Source organism: Hydractinia symbiolongicarpus, chromosome 11 (assembly GCF_029227915.1).
Source record: "Hydractinia symbiolongicarpus strain clone_291-10 chromosome 11, HSymV2.1, whole genome shotgun sequence".
Taxonomy (NCBI): domain Eukaryota; kingdom Metazoa; phylum Cnidaria; class Hydrozoa; order Anthoathecata; family Hydractiniidae; genus Hydractinia; species Hydractinia symbiolongicarpus.
Genome location: NC_079885.1, coordinates 12,244,981 through 12,258,087, shown reverse-complemented (window position 1 = coordinate 12,258,087; position 13,107 = coordinate 12,244,981). Strand labels below are relative to the sequence as shown.

General features: G+C 33.0%; 1 protein-coding gene across 3 annotated transcripts; it reads right to left on the bottom strand.

Moving 5' to 3' along the window:
- Positions 1-2,064: 2,064 nt before the first annotated feature.
- On the bottom strand, positions 2,065-12,458 carry LOC130614874 (protein APCDD1-like). 3 transcript variants are annotated; one of them, XM_057436339.1, is made up of 5 exons: positions 11,353-12,458; positions 10,651-10,811; positions 7,477-7,590; positions 5,199-5,322; positions 2,065-4,187 (listed from the first exon to the last, which is right to left on the bottom strand). In XM_057436339.1, the coding sequence occupies exons 3-5, from the start codon at positions 7,511-7,513 to the stop codon at positions 2,822-2,824; spliced, it is 1,527 nt and encodes a 508-aa protein (XP_057292322.1). In that variant the 5' UTR covers positions 7,514-7,590; positions 10,651-10,811; positions 11,353-12,458; the 3' UTR covers positions 2,065-2,821. The 3 variants fall into 3 exon arrangements, with proteins under 3 accessions (XP_057292322.1, XP_057292321.1, XP_057292323.1); XM_057436338.1 differs by lacking the exon at positions 10,651-10,811; XM_057436340.1 differs by lacking the exon at positions 11,353-12,458 and having other exon boundaries at positions 10,651-11,343.
- Positions 12,459-13,107: the final 649 nt, after the last annotated feature.

Below are 13,107 nucleotides of genomic sequence, written 5' to 3'. Positions count from 1 at the left end.
TTTGTGATGTTACAGTTAAGGAATTTGAAGCGTTATGTGGCAGCAAGATTCAAGAAAGTGATGAAGATACTGGCTTAGAATTGGAAGAGGCAGATAATTAAATTTACTTAGCCTAAACTTGTATATTTTATACATTTTTGATTACCGTAAATACCCGAGATGTGATTTAACGAATACATTTTTTTCTTGGATTTTGCCCATTCGCGAAAGTTTTTTCACTCGAATACGAAGAAGGAATTGAACAGATTTCTCCAAAATACATAAAAAAAATAATCGCCGCAAACCTTTGAAAAGTCATAATGCATTAAATTAAGATTTCTGATACTAAGTGGTTTTTTTTAGGCAATGTAAATGGTTTTGCTGAATTTGTCGTTTTACAATTACAGACCTGCACAAAAATACGTACTCCATAGACCTGCACAAAAAAACCTGGAATATTTGTTCTCCTAAATCAAACCAATAATCATATTACCATATCCGTTTTTTTCCGTGAAATACGCATCCAAATAATGCAGAATAACATAAAAAACGAGATTAGTTATTTATTATTTAATTATTTAATTATTATGTTGATCTCTGCAACTTTTAATTGGCAGTTTCACAAAATCGTTGTTAACACAGTTATAAAGAGGGTTTTGGTAGTTGTGGTGTAATTTTTTTTTGTAGATTTTAAGTACGTACTTTTTGGTATATGTTAAACCATGTCTATTCGAGCGGGGCGTCTATTAGAGGGGGTGTTTATTTAAATAATGACTGAAAATAAGGGGCGTCTATTCGAGGGGGCGTTTAATAGAAGGGGGCGTTTATTCGAAGCATTACGGTATATGGGTAATGAACAATTATTTTCGATATTTGTTTCTTGCAATGATATTTAAAATCAATATTTTCAGACTGTTTAGTTGTTGTGATTATGTAGTTGACACTCACTGCATCACTACTCTCTCTGTTTTATCAACTGTCGAATTTGTTACATTTGCAAGCATTCTTTTTAGATCGAAATGGTGTTTTTAAAGTTCCTTTCTTCCCAACTCAAAAGCGTTCCAGGATTGTGAAGAAAAGCTGTGTATTCATGAAAAACGTTTGTCAATAGCACGACTATGAGATTGCAGACGATGCAGACAAAATATATGTGCTCAATGTTGGTCCCGACACAGACATCGTAATTGAAGAAGGCGACACATTTGATGCTTATATTTTGTTAGTTCAATTTCATAAAAAAAACAAAAATATCCTTCTTTCTGTAAAACATCAGTCTGATGATTATTTTTCAAATATTCTTAATTTTTGAGTTAATAAAAAATTTGTTTTTATATTGAAAAACTGTATAATGCCTTTAAGCCTCGTCTTCAAAACGAGGTAATTAAATTGTGTCAAGTAGTAAGTAATATTTGAGCCCGCATATTTCTCGAGATGAAAATGCAGCTCACATGACTTGATGGCAGTCTCTTGCAGTACCCGCCGCATACTGATCTAATGCGTAGTTTCTGACAGCCTGTTTGTCAATTATTTAAGGAAAATAAACAAAGAAACATTGGTTTTGAGTGGCGTGTTTGCATCTTATTCAACTGTATATAACTGTATATAACTTTATAAAACTCTTAATTTTTCATGATCTCATCAATTTTACGTTGTTTATATATTTCGAAGTACCGTTATATATTATGTTCACGATGATTTTATTAACGCTACGAGACCTGCAAATAACTTGTTTTTTTTTCATGTAAATATATTTTAAAGTATAAAAGATAGCTTTTACAGACACGTGTTTTATTTCTGCATGATTAACTTTTAATATAAAACAATTCACCCAGTACTTCGTTTATGGTTTTTAACAAATTTTTAGCGTGTTCCGAATTAATTGAGTTCCAAAACTGGTCAGAGTATTTTCTAGTAGACAACATAAAAACAGTTAGCAACGCCCTTGATGCTTCAAATGACACATATGTACACTTAAACCGAGGCTTCCTCGCTATTAAATTATTCCAAAAGGCAAAAATGCCCTGGGTAGGAGGGTGCAATCCGCTTGACAATTCTGGTAACATATGAGAAATTCGTAAGAAAATATTACAAACCATTTTATTTTTTTATTTTTCTGTATTAACAAAACATACAAACTAATATTTTACTCTATAAAAGTAACTTCTCTTTTATCTATATACAAAAATTGTTTCATAGTCCTTGTCGCCCTGGAACGAAGAAAACATCGAAACGAACTACGTGAAGTTGCAGCGACGAGTGACACAAATTTAGGAATTGAAGAAAAAAGGAAGAAGGCTTATCCATTATAAAAGGTTCTAATATCTCAAGTTTCACTCCAGTTAAATAGGCACGCATAAGACCTTAAATAATAAGTAAAATCTTGTTGACTAAAACATTAGGCTGCCTTACCACAATCAAACAAAATATGTATGGACTTTTTGATTTCCCCCTTCCCCCCAACTTCAAGGTTGAATTTTGAAGGCCAATCATTTTTTTTGGCTGTAGCACTGAGCGTGGGGAAAAAGGGGGTGTTAAATTTTAATACTTGTCCACTAATTTGTGTCCAAGATAAAATAAACTTGGTTACACTTATCTCCGATAAAGTCCCTAAACCCATACAAGGCGACTCTCAATGCGTTTAAAAAAGAAGTACTTACTGGAGTCTTTCAAAACAAAACAAAGACATATAAGAAATATACTCTGACCATAAGGGTCGGTTAAGAGTGAAAGCTTGGGTTAGAGCACATAAAATTTTAAGGTATTATGTTAGAAAAAAAATTTAACAAAAATAGGGTTTATTTTCCAGAAGAGAAATTGTAAAAATGAAAAAATGAAAACAAGACTACAAAATGGTGAAAAATAAAATGGCGTATAAAAAGGTTAAAATATTTCCTTGCAGCTGCAACCCAGTGCTTTTATTGTTTTCTTTCACTTTTTTCGTCTGAATGTCTGGGGCAACAGTCATTAAAATTTTCGTGCGGAATGGTCCAAGCGTTGCCGTACTCTTTTTTGTTATGTTGCTAGTAATTGAGGCACAAGACACGAGGTTTTTCGTAAAATAGGTGCCTCCTTTTTCAGTTAATTTCCTTTGATCGAAGTAAAGTTCTGCATTAGTTCCGTATTTATAGGCTCTAACGACTGCGATCTTTGTATCTGGAAGAGCTAATCCAATTTCAGCACAGCCGTTTGTTTTTGTAATGTCTTGCTCCACGCCCCTTTGCCATTTCTCGGCATCCCCGCATCTAGATCCCGCTCTAAGAACGTTTAAATATGCTTCGTCATATATTGACAAATAAGCAGACGTGTATGTGATACGTAGTTCTAACACATCTTGAATTTTATCTGGTTTGACAAACACAAAAAAGCCTTTACTACGCACTTCGGCTTGCTTTTCTTTGCAGTTTGGATCCGTAAAAGAATTCTCATGTACAGTTATACTACCGCCGGTTTTGTTACTCGAAATTTTGTAATATCGAGTGAGATAGGTTGTATCATCACCCGCCTCGCATACTTGACTAACCCATTCACCAGTGATATAATTTCGATATTTAGGCATCGGCAACGTAGGGACGACGTCCTTGTTTTTATGTTGTTGCATAACAGCACAAATCGAACAGCCTGGTCTATCTAACCGCGATAACCCATACTGAAATTCGAGGCCTTCGTAATCATGAGCACGAACGTGCACAGGTGGAATGTTTCCAAAATATAAAGTGTCGTATTTTTCCAGAATGTATTGCGTAAACCTTGTTGTTTTCGTTTTATCGCCGGTTATTCGAATTTTCTTGTAAGAGTAACTATGTAATCCGAAGAAATAACGACATTTCTTTTTCGTCAATACGTGTGATTCGAGCGCAACATCGGTGTTGATATACGCATCCAGATTTACCTTGTCGTTGATCTGCATCTGCGCTATTTTCGGTAGAGCCTTCGGACATTTACTCATGATCATATTTAGAATTTTTTCAAGCACGACAGAATTATCAGTTCGTACAGTAATTTTGGTAAACCTGAAATTTGTTGAAAACGAAGCCTTTGAGTTTGGCGTCGCAGTGGACGGCAACATGTCATACGCGCCGGTAATTTTCACTGTAAATGTCGGCTGTGTACACCAGCTGTCTGAATAATGGTATATGTAACCCGTCCAGTCGTTCAGGCCTATGTTTATGTAACGGAATATGTAATTTTTTTCTGGTGTGATCTCGCACCTAAAAATATAGCATTAAAAATGAGGTATGTTTTTCCGTACTATAATTAAGTAAATTCGTTAAACTTTAATTCGGTATTTAAGGCGGGTAACAAAATTTATTTAATAAATTTATATACTAATGTTTGAGTGAGTGAGTTTAAATAAAGTTAGACATATCTAAGACTTAATAAGTTTCAAAGTTAGTAACTCCTCCTCCACAGAGATAAGTCAAAATCAGGAGTCAGTAAATAGGATAAGAGCATACCATCAGCTATTTTGTTTATCAAAACGCGTGAGAGATATCGTAAAAGATACTAAAAAAATCTTGATCGTTTAAGAGCATTGAAAACATTAATCGACTTTCATATGCGTCCTCTCACTCATGAATGACGTCAAAAATAAACATTGCATCCAAAGAATCGATAGTCCTGGGAAGTGACGTTTATGTAGGAAACCATTTAGAAAATCTTTTTAGCAGAAGTACAACAATTTAATTTCCTTCATAAAAGTCCAACAACATGTTTGCAAAACTTTAAAATTAATAATGCGGAAAAAAAATCTTTTCACATAATTTTCACATAAATTCGACAACACGTTTTGTATTTTTCGAATAAAATTTAACTTTACGACAAATCCGCCATTTTAAAATATGTAAACAAAATCGCGTTATGTTAAGTTATGTTAAGCTTGTTTTCCTTTTCGTAACTACTTGATGTGGTGTGTAGCATTTGAATGACTCAGCGTAGGTGGCTACCGCATATAGCCAAAAAACAAAGAAACATTGTATTTTTACGTGACGTTTTACACAATTTCTGTAATTTATTTTAGTGCACTTTTTAGCACAAAAATACCGCAGGCTGAAGCAGACTCTTTTAAAATATGCTTCTTGAAAATATCTTATTTACATAATCGCACACTACAGCACTGATCAGTTTAGTTTAAATTATTCTTTTATAGTTAGCTGTAGAAAAAAATTGAAATAAAAGTCTACTTAAAAGGACTGGTACCTAAGTTAAAAAATTATATCTACCTTGAAGATACCCAATCACCGTGAGGTTTGGGCGCTTCATAGTTGAGTAATGGATGATGATAATTTACATTTTTAGCATAGTCGATACATTTTTCGTTGGTACTGCATACAACATCAGCTATGACTAGGGAGAAGAAAATTAGTGTAAAAAATGTAAATAAAAAAAATATACTAGTAATTAAGTAATAACGGTGTTTCGGGGCCTCCAATTGTTTAAAATAATGTAAAAAATGTATTTTTTGTAAGTATTTAAGTTTGTGTGACCATGCATACACGTCTTTTTTATGAGGCTGAAATTATAGGTAGTTTCAACTGCTAACTCGCAAAATATTGAGAAAATTGATAGATTAACAGTGATCTTGCTGAAAAGAATTTTAAAGGTATAAGACAGGGGTCGACTCTAAAAATTTTCAGAAAATTTCCTTTAGCTATAAAATTAAAAAATATTCTGGCCGAACCGAACCGAAAAGTATGTTTCTTATAAAAATAGATGCGCATGTTTTGATTATTCACAGACAAAGTCGAAGAATGTTTTATCCACAGCGTGTAACACAAATAATTAAGACAAAAGTTCGTTTTAGAAAGTGTTAAAAGACGCCATATTTTTGTTTCGTGAAAAGGGTTATCAAATGTGGTCACCAGATGTTGTGTAGGTGATATCGTGTCTATTTCACGAGACGAAGTGTAGTAACTTTTAGAATCAATTCTGCAAAGATATTACAAAAGTCGTGGCAAGTATAAAGTAGAGCATGTTTGCTGTTGAATTGAATTTAAGAACCATTTCGATATATATAATAGAGAGAGAGGTCAAACCACCATCAAATAATAAAAACAAAAACAGTCAATCAAAGTTTATGTTTTAAGTCAAGTAGCGCATTGTTTTCGATCGACTAACTTCTTCAGTGTTCGCCCAAGGTTTTCTCGTGTGTCGTGTTACTACTGAACTCACTGGGGCTATTTTTTCTATTAATAGGCTTGCACTTCAGTTATGATGTCATATAAACGTTCTCTAGATGTACTAAAAATTGTCCCAGGTCATTTGCTGTTGATAAAAAGTTGAAAAGTGTAAAGTTATTCTTTGCGCGCGAAAACTTGTTACAGTTTTGACCAGAGTGTTTGAAAATGAATTTTTGTTAAAGCATCTTTGTTTGTTGGTCCACCCAAATGTTTGTTTTTAATCTTCAAAATGTCAATACAAAAACAAAAATAAGGTTAGAAATTTTCCCATATCCTTTTTAAAATAAAGAAGACGTCAAAATATAGCCACTTCATACTCAGTCCCAATTCGTTTTTAAAAAGCTTGTGTTGTCGATGTGCATTTTTATCAACTTTTAAAATTACAGAACTTCATCTAAAATAAAGTTTGCTTTAAAAAGTCACCTTCAAATTTGACACTTTTATTTGTCTCAAAAAAAAAACAGCTAAAAAAATACGAAACATCAAAATAAATTGAGCACTAAAACAGAATCAATCAGTTATTACAAGGAAAACAATGGGTCAATAAAATGTTATTTTTTTGGATTAATTTTTTGCTTCTAAATGAACACTGAAAATGCTAAAAAATAAATTTAAAATAAAATATTCATATTCCCGCCTATATGCGTCCATGCGTGGTGCTCGTGCACAAGTCTAATTACTTGTTTACTTATTTATTTATTTGTTTGTTTTAATCATTTTGTCAGTTTCCTCCCAATCAATACAAAAATAATTTATTTTGCGTAATTTTTTTAGTTTAATTTTTTTCTCAGTAGAGAAACATCGTTATTTTTTCTCGTTACAGAAAGATTTTTTTAAACTAAACAATTATATATATATATAAGAAATCACCGACATTTTAAGATTTATTAGTTACCATTTTTTAAAAGTTTTTTAAACTTTTTATAAATCAAAAAGGAAAACACGGTAGAGTAGTGGAGCGTGAGAATACTACGTTGGAAAGTGGCTAAAGCAAGATTTATCCATCTCCCTCCACCTATTTTTAAAACTGTATCGTTGGGGCTGACATCCACAGTGGATTCTTTCTATCTCGAGTACCCTTACGTCTAATTTAATTCCGTCTTTTTGTCTCAGCTTTTTCTATTTGCAAGCTCGAGACGGGTGGAATCTATACTGCATATGTTTTATGATTCTTCGACTCCTAACTTCTAATCTGCACGCTACACGACATCAATAAAACACCCGCTGTGATTTATATAAGTCTTATTAACACCCAATTAAAAATTATTAACATAATAAAAAATAGAATAAAAATTTACATAAAGGAAAAATAAATACTTACTAAAAAAATATAGAACAAAATACAATTCAAAATCCATTTGAATTGTGTGTCTGCATGAGTTTGAAGAACTCGCTCTCCCCTTTTTCGATGTTACTTATTTCTTTTCTTACTTCTCTATAAATAAAAAACACACACACGTTTAACTGTTTTAAAAACTAACAAACACTGCTTGGTAAACAAAAGAATACCAATGTTTTTTAAACTGAAGTGTTCAAGTATCATTCACAGCGTCTGCCACTCAGATGAACAAAGAAAAACAAAATAAGATTGAATAGCATAACACTTAAAAATATATCGCTTCGCAACTTATTAGTGAGAGAATTTTTAATATCGTCACTTTGATTGTCACTTTAGTGTGTAAAAAAAAGACAAGTGTCATTGACAGACGCATCAAGATTACATCTTTTATCAGAAGTTGATAAGAAACAAAAAGCTTTTTTACTAGAGCCTCGTTTCCACGACGTTCCAACCCAGCCTTAAAAGGTTGATTTAATTAAAAAGTTGATCTCAATCAGATTCATTTAATTACAAATTGATTGAATTCTCCAGTTTTCCAAATTACGTCAGTTTTTACTTTGAGGCGATTGATTTACGCCATAAAATATTGTCAAATATTTTATGGTGTGGGTTATGTGAATGGAGACGTTCTTTTTTACTTTGCTATGTGTAACAATTGAATAATTATTACTTCAATATAACTATAGCGTATCTGTTACTTTATTTTCTAACACGTTCATCCATCCTCTCCTCGCTTTTGCTATCACTTTCGCCCCTCCCAAAAATTTCGCACCAAGATACGGTTTTATCACCTTTGTTATCAATCTGTATTGGCTTCTGTATTGGCTTCTGTACGAAATGCAGATAAATATCTCAACCTTTTCAGACTTGACATTTATTCATTGCATAGTTATGTCTACAGATAAGAAAAACAAATATGCCTTTCTGATTGGTTGATACAAACAACTGCTCACAGCATTTGAAAGGCGATGATGTTTTCAAAACTTGTGACCAATTAACTTATTCTTCCTCAAAACTTATTGCATCAAAAATCGACATTTACATCTAGGAGGGATTAAATAGCCTTGGTCTCAGTCCTCTTGTAAGTTTATTAAGCTTGTGAAGTTGTTTTAATAAGAAACACAGGTCAGCGGATAAATTTTTGACTGGATCTCGGTCAATGTTGTTTTTTGTTTTTATTGTTTGCGGTAAAAGTTTTTGCTATTTTTCGAGTTACTAACAAAACAACTACAATTCCGAAGATAATATTTTTTTGGCTATTTAGAAACGGCATCACTTGGTCAGTAACTCAACAGATAGCAGGGTACAAATGTTCTATTTGGCAGGGTGTAGGCGTCGAAACGTCGCTAGCTGCACTTTCTGCAATGTTCACGTTATGGAACAAAACGCTCCACGACCCGGAAAGGTCCGAAAAATTGTGAAAATCAGATAGTGCGTGATACTTACATAAAAAATGATTTCCCGATTGCTTGTGGTTACGAGCTATGTATTCCGTCCTTTGCAATAATTTATTGTTTGAAATATTTGGGATACAAATATTATCTTTTTCGCAAAGGTATTACAATATTCCAGGTAAAAAAATGAAGACACGTTCCCCTATATTTGAAATAGTTAGGAGTTGAAGAAATTTCTTAATTTACTGTAAATACTTGTTTAGGAGAATAAGAACGCGCACTTGTAAGTTCTTAACATTTTTGTCGTGGGTGCCACACTAAGTGGATTTTCCGAGCGGATTGGTTTGAATAGTAATAATTCCTTCGACTGTCGTATTGTTGACAGGTTTGCCGGCATCAGTTTACCTGTTCGATTACTTAGTAGTTGAGGTTTTTCTTGGCTTAATCAAGGGACACTTTTTAAGGAATAATTTAGTTAACCCTAAAAATAGTGTGACGTCATAAAAAAATATTTCTTCGCACGTAGAATAATAGAACAGGTTTTTTTCTGTTTTTATTGGCGTACATGAAAAATGATGTACACTGGAGCAGTGAAAATGCATTGCAGCTTACAGAGTATTTTAATCACACAGGTCTTAATTGCTGAAAATATGATAACATATTACAGAGCTCATAACCAGTACTATTTGTCCGAAATTATAACAACCGAAAAATTTGAAAACCTGGGATAAGTCACCTTAAGAACAGAGGACACTTCACAGTACAATTTTGGGATTTGACCACCTTGCAACAGGACCAAGTGGAAGCAGCACCATGCATTTTATGACAACCTTGTATTTCGAGAAAATCGTGGAACGAAGACATTCTAAGACATGACAAAATAAGTACCATTTCCATTCTTTATCAATTTAACTACAATGGCTTTAATGTTCTAAATTTTTAGCTTAGGGAATGTTTTTTTTTCGTATAGTGGGTCGTGCGTAATACATTACAGTAACAAAATATTTTCATGTGCGCACTAAGTAATCTTGAGGAAAAAAAAGGCAAGTGGAAGACAAAGAGAAAAAGGAATTCAACTTATTAGATTACATTAATGAATATTTTGCTATAAAACATGATACCTGAAGTGTATTTAAATGCATGATGAAAAGCGAAAGAAAAAAGATGTAAGAGTTAATAAACAACAGTGATTCTAACAATCAATAAAAACGAAGAAATTGTTGTTGTGCTGTAGTGCAAAGCGTACCGTAGTAAGACATATTTTGGCAATGGCATGCCAGTGTGATAATAAAATGCACCAATCAGGCTATCAATGCAAACTCGCGCGCATTAAACATTATTCGAAAAATTAAGCTAAACCATCAACGATGAAGAGTTCGGAAGAGTTTTTCCACGGTGTTGTAAAATTAAAATGGTAGCACTGCACGGGAAATGAGGATAGATGTGACCTGCTGAAAAAACTAATCGTTAATAATTTTGGACGATTCCGAATACCCGGACAATCTCCAAATTCAAGATATATGGAATCTAAGCCTGAGCCATAAAACACACGAATAATAATTTCCTTTATATCGATCAATTTTAAATGTGCGAATCTTTTTATAAAAATTAAAAATCGCCATATTAATATTTTAATACCAACTACTAAACAGATGTGATTTCATAATGGCGTCAGACTTTTTAGACAGTACATTTAATCTCTAGAAATGAGTGAAAAAGGCGTTGATAATATTCTTAGAAGGCGGGGGTAAATATAACCTACCATAAATTAATAATCATTTGTCATTGTCGATCGCACGTTGTTATTGTTTACCTGGAGAAAAACCTAAATGTTTGCTTCACACTCTTCTCCACAGATGTTCCTGACCTCGTCCCCATAGTAAAGTTATGATGAATTTGACGTCTTCCCCGTGATAAACATTTCTAGGCAAGAAACCGAGAAGAAGAGTGTCACGTTTCGAGCCATGTTTTTCCTCCACGTTATTCAAATTTTGTTTTGTAGTATTTTACACTTTTATGCATTTTTTTACAAAGGCGAGATATAACTCTGTTTTTTTTAGCTGAAGGTCACAATTTAAAAGGTGCAGGGACAGGTCAACAAATTGAAATTCTATAAAACGTATAGATATGGGAGGAGAAGGAGTCACTGATCAAGAAACAGATCAAGAAAAAATCTTCTGGCGAGAAGCGTTTCTTGTTTTACACCGCCAATTAAATAAGTGAAACAAGTTGGACTTCCCAATAAGATTTGAAATTAAGCTAACACATAAAAGATGTTGTTAATATAAATGATGAAGAAGAAAGCAAATTATTGAACTTCAACATCTTCATTTCCACTTTTCTTCACGTGATTCACAAACAAAAATGATCTCACGTTTAAAATTACACACAAAAGTTATGAAGTGTAAGCCGAACTTTAATAAACATTTTAATATCATGTAACCTTAGTAATAACATAGCATACCTGTCTAGGTCTTTCCTTGCGTATATTTACAACATGCTGTGAAGAACTTGGAACTAAACAAACAACACAGTGCTTTTTTGTGTCGAGAGAAAAGATAAAAACATCTGCCGCCACGAATATTTATTGTGTTTTCCAATGATTAGATAGCCGTGATAAGTACCAACATTAAAATTATTAAAATTAATTAACACACGTAAAATGTTATTCTTTCAGATGTCCTCAAGCTGGGGAAAAAATGAGAGTAATTACAAGAAAAAATTGTTATGGTGCAGTACGTGAAACTTTGTTTGCAGATCGTTATATGAATATATAGTCTCAAAGACTGAATATAAAGTTTTTGTTTAAAATAATAAACGGAAGTAATAAAAAAATAAAAAAAGGTTAAATGAAAATCGGAAAAAAAACGGATAAAGTTTATGCAGGTTTTGATTCCACGCGAATTTTTGCAGATCAGGTGTATTTCGTCGTAGAGAAACCTGATAATCGAACAATATGGTTATTGAAAATGTAATAAAACGATGGGATAGAATAATAAAAAATCGAGATTGTAAGAAACAAAAGAAACACAAACTTTTTTCTACCTCAATATCTCAGCCAGCTACATCTATTTTGACCTTTGAATTAAATTTTGTCTTGTGGTATCACGCACAGCGCTTTTTCCTCATTTCAGTTTTGAAAACATTACATCACCATCAGTATAATCGTGGACGCAAAAAAGACGGAATAATTTATCACCGCATTGTTACCGCATGTTAACTCGAGCTATTTGAATTTCAGGGATCGCAAAATGATTCTGACCATGGTTGGGCGCCAGGTAAGAAATAGATGGCTGGTAAGAGACAAAAAGGCATGGGAACAACAATGTTTCTTTGCCTACAATAATGTTTCTTTGGTTTCAGACGGATAAAAAAAAACAAGTAGGAAGGGGAACTTATTTAAAAATGGGTCGATTTTCATACATCGCAAATACTTCTTACGTCAGTATATATACTGACGGTTAACCACTGGAAACAAACCAAATAGCATGACATTCGAAAATTTGTTATAAGCTTAATTATTCTTTAGTCGATATTACGGTTAACCGCTGCAAATTTATTATCATGACTCAACCAATACGATTGTGTTTCCATGTAACAGGAGCATTAACCTGCGCGGGTTTTTATCCATGTTTACATCTTGATTGGCTGATAACATTATAAAATGAAATTTTATCTGCTTGCTAAATTGCACATCCGAAGGCATCTATTGATGTGATTTTGACGCGAATTCAATGTTATCTGTTGTTGACGATGACCTTGTGCTGCTAAAACATGTAAACTATGGTTGCTCATAGTATTTAACGACTCATATATGCATCAAAAATGTCGATATAATGGTGATTCTTTGCAGCCTTCATTCCTCTTTTATATTTTAGTTAAAAGTGAAACTCTTAGCTAGCTAGCAAGCCACATAATTCTTGTCTGGTTTTGAGATTCCAATACTTTTTACTCTGAGAATGTGCCTACATAGCTGGATTAAAAAAAAAGTTGAAGTTATCGTACTGTAAAAAACATAATGTATTGGTAAAAACAGAAAAAGCAGGCCGAGCACGTTATATTTTAAATATTTGGAAACCTCAGCATCAATGTTCTAATAAACTAGGTTCTTATAAAAAAAACATATAGGCCCGTGAACAAAGTTAGTTGCGCATGCGCTGCATTCAAACATTAGCGTCGTATTATAACAACATGTGTTTTCTCACACATCGATAGAGCA